At 42.0% G+C, this 9,182-nt stretch overlaps 1 protein-coding gene across 4 annotated transcripts in view; it reads right to left on the reverse strand.

The window, feature by feature from the left end:
- Positions 1–7,963, reverse strand: part of CLPX (caseinolytic mitochondrial matrix peptidase chaperone subunit) — a 22,762-nt gene extending 14,799 nt beyond the window's left edge. For 3 of the 4 annotated variants that reach the window (XM_014946119.1, XM_014946118.1, XM_014946120.1), the window contains exons 1-3: positions 7,806–7,963; positions 2,749–2,909; positions 1,040–1,157 (exon numbers count right to left, since the gene is read on the reverse strand). In XM_014946119.1, the coding sequence (XP_014801605.1) occupies positions 1,040–1,157; positions 2,749–2,909; positions 7,806–7,875 (349 nt within the window). In that variant the 5' untranslated portion in view covers positions 7,876–7,963. Of the gene's footprint in view, positions 1–981; positions 1,014–1,039; positions 1,158–2,748; positions 2,910–7,805 lie in introns of those variants that run through there. The other variant, XM_014946121.1, reaches the window with a different exon arrangement.
- Positions 7,964–9,182: the final 1,219 nt, after the last annotated feature.

Below are 9,182 nucleotides of genomic sequence, written 5' to 3' on the forward strand. Positions count from 1 at the left end.
GGGGGGGGGGGGGGAAAGGTAGCTGAGCACCGATCCTTTTATCCAACATAAATAAATATACTGCTATTATAGAATTGGCTTGTAATTGATGACGTTTAATCATCTTTATTTTACATGAGCAGCAGCAAATAATAGCACATCCGCTCATTATTTTCACCATCTGTGATATTAACAACTGTTGAACAAGTTTATGCTGACCTTGTCTTAAGCTTCTTAGTGCACAAGTCTGATTATGACTTGATACTTCCTCCTTGAGCCTCCCTGACAATGGGTATTTGCTTTTTGACAACTATTTTCTAGGCTGGTCTCATTAGCACTGAAATAAGGAGAAATATCTCCAAGTCTAATAGAAGCTTGGAGATATTAATTTGGCATTAATTTGGACTGTACTTCAAAAAAAGGTTGTTATTGCTGCTGTACACAGGGAATCTGATACATTCTGGATTTTATATTTCAACTTTCCTGCCTGGGATATATTATGAACCTGACATCACCATCAAAGACAATTCCAGTAAGCCATCTGTCATACACTTATTCCTCGGGTGGATAAGCACTTTGGTTATAGTACATGCAGGATTAAAGTTTTATTGTTTAGTAAACAAAGGGCAGACATTACAAACACATACATGTAAAGAATATATATAATGGACAAAATGAAACATCAGTAGTTAAAGTGGTATTGTTTATGTGAGCATCTCTTCAGCTGCATAAAACGTGATGAACTATTTTAAAATTACATATTCACAGTTGTGGTCCAAATTCCACTACCATATTCTGCTTCATCACCCATCATAGAATTTACACAAATATATTCACAGAGACAATACATGCTTAGGCCAACGTGGCCAAACTAAGCATAACAAAATTTTTGACATTGTATAATTAAGTAGGCTAAAACTTAGCTATCAGGATTATGTTAGATCACAAGTATAATCACATCTGTGTCGATTTAAAAAAAAGAAAGTATTCAATAAAACTTACACACAAAGGTCTCCACGTGTGTGCACAAGTCACCAAGAAAGTATTCAATGAAACTTACACACAAAGGTCTCCACGTGTGTGCACAAGTCACCACACTTGGGGCAGCGCAGCTGGTTCCCTCCTTTCCCAGAGCTTCCAGAGCTTGACTTTTTACCACCCCCCTCACCGACAGATTTCTAAAAAAGATTTCCAGACAATTAGCCCCAACCAACGGAGCTGATACATCAAGGCATTTAGCAGCGTGTTTATGGAATCCAGTAATGTGAATATTGCAGTAGATGAATGACAAAGTAACTACTGTCAGGACTTTTTAACTTAAAACTTAAAGCAACACGATATAAGTATTTTGAAGCATTCACACTTCATAACTACTGTCAGGACTTTGTAAAGGCTTTAAAAACTTAAAGCAACACGATATAAGTATTTTGAAGCATTCACACTTCTGCATTTCCCAGCTCTGCCAATTTTGGGTGCCCAGGGAAGAGGCATCCCATATCTACACTAGAACTGCTTGACTGGCACTAGAACAATAACAAGCTGAACAGCATCAAGAAGGGTTTAACAGTATATTCCAATGTAATTCATTCAAACCCCAGAGAAGAAAACAAATCATACTTATAGAAAGAGCAATTTCATTATTGCAACTGTGTTGATTCTAAGGGTTTCTGAAGCCACAACTCTTCTTGCGTCCTTGACAGCTGTAGCTATGCTGGCAGATGGCTGTAGGGCAGATATGGCCTATAAAACAAGCAGCTCAGAAATCACTTGGAAATATTCTATTTTTTTACTTCTAAGGCAGAGTTCCCTGACAGAAACCTACTTGTCTTTCTCTGTATTACTCTGTTTAGTGGTGTTTAAGATTAACATGTTTTAAATCTACATCCATTCTATGTTCTTTGTACTACAGTTAATAATAAAAGCTATTATATGTGAGGAAACAGCAAAGATCTCTCTTCCCTTTTCTAAAAAAAATAGGGAACTATCTCAAACTTTGATTTCCCATTCATTTCTTTTTGTAACCTTTCTCAAGAAAAAAAAAAGACTATTAATAATTTTTATCTTCGTTCTTTTCTTTTTCAAACCAGTTTCATCTGAACCTTCAGAACACACTTGTGTCAGCTGGACAGTTCCTCAGATGTCACAACACGCCACACTGAGGTAAAGTTACTGCCTGCAAACTCTCAAAATCTTATTTGCTGACTAAAGAGCAGTTTTATCCTCAGGTAATCATTTATCTGAAGAAGCTGTTTATTAACTATAATTATAGAGAAAGACTAGGATGAAAATAGGTTACAATTTATTAACAAGGATAAAGCTCGTCTCATCACAAACTTGTCTTGCTTAATGCAGCTACCAAATCACTGCTGAAAACAAAAACATTTTAAAACATACTTACTTTTAAAAAAATCTACTTGGGAGTAGCAGGCTTTTGAAGAATAACAGTTCTGATTATTACTCTTTCCTGAAATCCTGAAACCTGTTGTGGATTTACAACATTCTACAGAGTTTTCAAGTGTCCCTTTACGCTAGGCAAAACAGATTTATAAAACTGAGAAAAGCATTATGGGATGTTTATAGGGTTTCTCTGCTAACATAGTCACAACACTTTTTTCTTCACCATCAGTTGTAGCATTTTGAAGAATCAGAAACTTCCAGAGTTAGCAAAAATTTCAGGAAGATTCTAATTTTAACCAAGGAAAAAAACTACCAAAACATTTAAGAAATATTTTACATAAACTATCAAAAAAACTGATGTATTGAGATTACCTTGCTTCCATCTCCAGACCCATCCTTGCTTGCACCATCCTTTGAAGCAAAATACGCTGGTGTTTCTGAAAAGTTTCTAAGAGGAATTCGTCTCAGAGAACAAGTTTCAAAAGTCCCAAGTTTTCCTAAAACAGGGATGCGTGTACGACCACAAGTAATACCTAAAAACAAACGAAAACATAAAAATAAGAACTGATTTCATGAACCGCTATAATGTTGGGAAAATTTTGCTGCTACTACAGTCAGATAATAGAGCTACCTCGTGAATTGATTTCATGAACCATTATACTGTTGGGAAAATTTTGTTCTACTACAGTCAGATAATAGAGCTACCTCGTTAGCATCTGTGATGCATTTTGGTTGTCACTATAGGCTGAAAGCACACAACGGCAACACACTGTTTCATACTTTCATCCAACTCTCTAGGGACATCACTAAAGAACCAATGTTCTCCCTATGTGGAATATGTTCAAAATGCAATATTTATGCAAGTGTTAATTAGTTAAATCCTGGATGTCAATTAAAAATACTCTGGTTCTAATCCCAATGCCACCAAGCCCCAGAATTTATTTACTTTAAATGGAACTCAAAGGTTTCAGCAACAGCACTCAACTCTGAGCATTCAAATTTCAGCTAGCCAAAATAAATTAGTTCCAGCACCTCATTAAAAGCTGCCTGCATTGTCCAAAAATGACCCAGGAGTAATTCCATGTCCTCTAACGTCAGACAATTCACAGCCCCATTGTGTCATGAAATACAGAACATCCAGGTGATGAAACCGATCCTCAGAACGATAAATACAATCACCATCCAGCACTTATTGTGAAATAATTCAACCTCTGAAGGAAAAGGGAGACCTTTGAAGTGTCTCCTTATTAGGCAAAAATTACCAAAGTGTCTCAGACTCACAGACTGCATGTCTGGACTTGGCTTTCACTTGTGAACTCTACTAAAAACTCATTTCCAGGCATTTTAGGTACCACTTGACTAAAAAAAAAGCTGCCATTATCACTAAAGAACCAATGTTTTCCCTATGTGTAATATGTTCAAAATACAATACTTATGCAAGTGTTAATTACCTAAATCCTGGATGTCAATTAAAAATACTCTGGTTCTCATCCCAGTGCCACCAAGCCCCAGAATTGATTTATTTTAAATGGAACTCAAAGGTTTCAGCAACAGCACTCAACTCTGAGCATTCAAATTTCAGCTAGCCAAAATAAATTAGTTCCAGCACCTCATTAAAAGCTGCCTGCATTGTCCAAAAATGACCCAGGAGTAATTCCATGTCCTCTAACGTCAGACAATTCACAGCCCCATTGTGTCATGAAATACAGAACATCCAGGTGATGAAACCGATCCTCAGAACGATAAATACAATCACCATCCAGCACTTATTGTGAAATAATTCAACCTCTGAAGGAAAAGGGAGACCTTTGAAGTGTCTCCTTATTAGGCAAAAATTACCAAAGTGTCTCAGACTCACAGACTGCATGTCTGGACTTGGCTTTCACTTGTGAACTCTACTAAAAACTCATTTCCAGGCATTTTAGGTACCACTTGACTAAAAAAAAAGCTGCCATGAGAAAGGCAGTGTCGTATTAGGCCTGTGCTGACAGACAGGCACAAATAAATTCAGTATAATCGTGATTGTGTTGAAATAGCTTATTGCCAACATAAAATAAAACCCAACCCTCATTGAGAAACTAACCAGCCTTTTTCTCCTCTTGCAACAGCGGGTAGGATTACATTTCATGACTAGGTATGATGTGAACCAACACATGTCGTGCTCGTGATTTCAACATCTCTCAGCAGAGACAAGAGCCCGGAATCCACGTCTCGTATCACGTTCAATTAAAGTGACAGATTTCTCAGTAACTCCATTTTTGCTAAGAATTCTGTGACTTACCAACCTAAGAGTTATATTGTAACAATGACAATTAAAAACTTGCTGATCATACATCATTTTACCGTTAGAGAGATGAGAGAATTCTATAGTCAAACTCCAAAAACTCTTCCCAAAAAAGAATGAAAACAGTAAGAATGGCAAGAGGAGTAAACTTCATTTGCTCTGAAAGGGGTAACAATGACAACTAAGACCTGGAATCTTAGTTGAAAGGGGGCACTTCAGAAAATTTACCTTCCTACTATGACAGGAAAACAGAAAAACAAAATAAAAAAGCATTATGGATGAGTCTAAATTTACCAGGAAAACTGACACAGGCTTCTGCAAAGCCACAACCAAGATGACAGTGTCAAATGAGATTTGTTTTATTAACTTATACGCTGCTTAAGATTCTTGAACTTGATTTGCAGTTATTTTTAACGTGACTAAAAATGTAATCTTTTAAAAATCTGTAATAGCTTTACTTCTGTCGGTAAACGTGAGGGGAGGAATAACGATCGATGTGCTTGCCAATTTTAAATTCCTCTGCTGAGCACCACTGCAACCCGGCAAAACACTTTTGATTACATAGGACAAACTAGGAAAATACCACAGTAAACTTAAAAAATACTGGCTCCCTTCCACAAGCAGTTGTGTTCTTTCAGCTGAGGCTGCGGAGAACTCTGAAGGCTACGTGCGCCAAGTGCACTTGTCAGTGGAGAATAAGCCATGGTGTTTACAATGCAATAGCTGTTCTGCATTAATTCCCTCTCTGGGAGGGCTTTTTCTTCATAGATGGTTCCTTTATTGTTTTACCACTTCTCAAGGGAACTGAGAAAAGATCCCTTAAAATAAAAATAAAATAAATAAAACTATGTCCCCTCAACAAAACCCAAAGCAACACCTTCGACACAGAGAGATTTGGCCCGTGGAGAAAGGACGAACTACTAATACAGAAGCTCAAACATTTTACCACTGAGCACTAAATAAAGATCATTGATTTTAATTCAGAGCGGCCCCGTGACGTAGAAAACACACTGAAAACTGCACTGGATGAACTATGAAACTATACACAGCACCAAGGACCGAGCCAGTGAGTGCCACGTTACCAACTGTGCCCACCCATTGATCAGAAACGCCGCAGCTGCGGGGCTTCACCTCCAACCCCTGGCAGCAGCCCCAGGCTGGCCAGCAGTGCTACACCCACACTCTAACACTTTTTGTTGCCATTAAATTCACTCTCCCAAAAGTCTTAGCCTGTTGGGAACATTAAACTCACCCTCCTACATGTGCTGAACTCTAAAGCGCGTACATAGGCTAAACCATTAAAAAATAATCATAATAAATAATCATATTACTGCTACAGCAGCTTGTGGATAAACACGAAAGCACCTGTGCTTATCACAGGTGGTATATTTTGGGACAAAATATCATTGTCCAATTAAAGACTGAAGCAGTAACACAGTTATCGCAACTACTTTCTTGCATAAATAAGCCCAGAGGCAGATTTTCAGAAGAAATCGACATTGCAGCTCAATGCCTGGCAACTTGCACTGAATGATGCAGCTCCTGATAAATGCTGAAATGGGTGACAGCTGGCCAGCACAGCTGTATTCCCTCACGCACACAGCTGGCACTCAGGGCATGGGTGCTATTTTGAAATAATAAATTCAAAGGATGTGTTTTAACATAAGGACAGCAGTGGCAGCAACGGCATCTACCCAGGGTCTTCAGCTGAGTGTGTTAAGAAATACTGGGAGGCTCCCTTACACCTTATTAACCTTGATTGATACTTGAGGAAAGAAATATTGAAGAAATTGAGGAAAGAAATATTGAAGCTTGGCCCAAAAGTCACTATCTCGGAAGAATCTACTGCCCCAGGAAGTGACAGGGAGACTGTGACCAAAAAAAAGCCTCTTCTGTCCCACACAACACTCCATGGACCAGACTGATCCACATACTCTTTTAAAAAGAACTTCCATGGAAAGCTGATGCATAAATAATCTTTATCACTCTGTATCTGCGGTTTAGCCTCATCTGTCCTTTTGCATACCCATTTTAAATCTTAGTTCTTAAAAAAAACCCCACAAATTTAAACAAACAAACAGGATTCTAAAGTTGGTTCAGAATGTTACTTGCTTTAAAGCTTATTGTTTCAGTGAGTTTACATCAGGCCAGACAGGCTGGAGTTGAAAGTACTGGTTTAAGCCTTTCAGCACAAGTGATGTCAGAAATGTAAATGTAAAGTCAACTGCAATGAGTTAACTCATCTCTCGAAGGCAGTAAATCATCTCTGACTCGTCAGGCTACGGCTGAGGGTAGAATAATAAAAAAGTTTTGTGCAAATATGGTAACAGCAGGAATTTTCAGCCCTTCACCAAAAGCAGCACACGGTAGGTCAACTCTCACTACACAGAAGAAAAGGATAAAAAGTACAAAAGTAGTAAAAATAACAGCTTTCCTCGACTTCAACTTCCGGCACAGCCTCGCCTATTTACCAAGTTATAGAAATAATGCCTTTTTGCTAACTGAGCCCCAGTCTTTATGAAAAATATTTCAGATTTAGGTTGTAAAAAAAGGCAGGTTTTTAATCAGTCGGCTAATTAAGCTCATTTTCTAGCGCTGCAGCGCAACCCAGACTGGACGACTACTGCTGAAAATTACTCCTGTTGAAATAAACTCTATTCTGGCATTACATTTCCCAAAAGATATTCCAGTGCAGGCTAATTTTCCAGAACTTTGCACCGTGTAATACTGCCCTTAATCCCGACACGCCACCGGCCGTCCCCTCACACCACCCGGGGCGACGCTAGCAAAAGATTAATGGGGAAAAAAAAGAAAAAAAGGCCGAAGCAGCCACCCGTTGCCCAACCGAAGCCCTTATCGCAGCGCCGCAGCACGGAGCTGCCCGGGGGCCGGCCGCCGCTCGGGGCCGGGCCGCTGAGGGCTCCTCTCCCTGCCCCGGAGAGCGCCTCCGGAGCACAGCTGCTCCCGAGAACCACCGGCAGCGGCGGGCTGGGGGGGCACGGAGCGCTGACAACCATAAGGCGGCCGGCGGGAAGGGGGTTTTCCCCTCAGGGAGCGGAAGGGGCCGCGGAAAGGCCCCGGGACGGAGGGCCCGGCCCTACCGGGGAGCGGCGTCGGGCCCGACGAAGGGAGGACGGTGTGTTACCTCTCCGGGCAGAAGGCAGCGTAGAACCCAGTAGGCGGGCGGCGGCGGCGCAGCTGTGGCAGGCGGACATGGTGCGGCCGCAGGCCCGGCCCGCTCCCCCCCGCCGCCGACTAGGCCTCGCTGGCGGCACCGCTCCGCGCCCCACCCGCGCCGTAAACACCCCCTCCCCCTGCGCCGCCGCCGCCTCAGTGACGGCAGCGCGCCGCCGCCCGGCGTCACCGCGCACACCCCGCCGGACTACCGCTCCCGGCGGGCAGCGCGCGAGACGACGCGCACACCGCTGCCCCGACGGCCGCGCAGGGTATCATGGGAGATGTAGTCCCGTGATTGATTAAGGGACCGCTGTCCCTCCGCGGTGCATCATGGGAAATGCAGTCCCGGCAAGAACTCCCTCCGCCTCCCCCGCACACAATTTCGGCGATTCCCGCTTTTTAATTCCGCTTCCTAAATACTGTGCGAGAAAAATGTTTCCCCTTAGATACCAGAAATGTTTTGGTTTTGGTTTTTTTTTAAATCCTTTCGTGAAAAAAAAAATTAAACTGAAACAGCGGCTTAAAAACTTTTAAGCGAAACGAAGCAACTTTGGGAGAGAGATAAAAACGGTGCCTCATGTCACGAGATGATCCTCAGCTGGGGACAATATACCTTATGTATAAATACTTACATTATCTAATCAAACATATCCTTTAGATATGCAGGGAACGCACCTACAACCGACATCGACCTGTTTCTTTCCACTCGCCTTCAACTCCTGTTTGTCATGTACTAATTAAACCATGCTAATTGGTGCCAACAGGTCATTAGAGGAATGACTCCGAGAACAGGAACGCATCACCTGTCGCCCTCCTCGAGGAGCTGCCCTTTTTATCTCTTCTAAAAGACAGGTTTTACCCCAGCACCTGCAGCCGGGCACCTGCCCAGCTGGTTTTAATCTACGTTAAATCCCCTGCTGTTGGTTCCCCTCAGCAGCTTTTTTGGGGTGTGAGGCAGGAGCAGTGGCTGGGGCTCAGGCAGAGGGAAGGTACCTACCTTGTGCAAGTTTTTAGTACGGCCCTAAACTTAGCTTTTTGGAGACAAATTGTCTGAACGGATTCGCAAATGGAAAACCCCAGATTTTAGAAGAATGCACACTGTACAACAGCTGGATCAAGGGAACGGGGTAACACCTACTGTATTAAAATTAAGCCCCCGACTGGAACACACGCCGTTTCACTCACTAGGGATTTCACTGAAATCACTCGGGATTTCTCACATAGATCAAAAAAAATGACGCTCTCTCCCGCTGGATGGCAGTGGCAGGTCACAGCGACCCGCCGCCGAGCCCAGCAGCGGCAGAGAGCGGAATAAACACCACCGGAGAGCTACTATGCCTTTTTT

Source organism: Calidris pugnax, unplaced genomic scaffold (assembly GCF_001431845.1).
Source record: "Calidris pugnax isolate Ruff unplaced genomic scaffold, ASM143184v1 scaffold134, whole genome shotgun sequence".
NCBI lineage: Eukaryota > Metazoa > Chordata > Aves > Charadriiformes > Scolopacidae > Calidris > Calidris pugnax.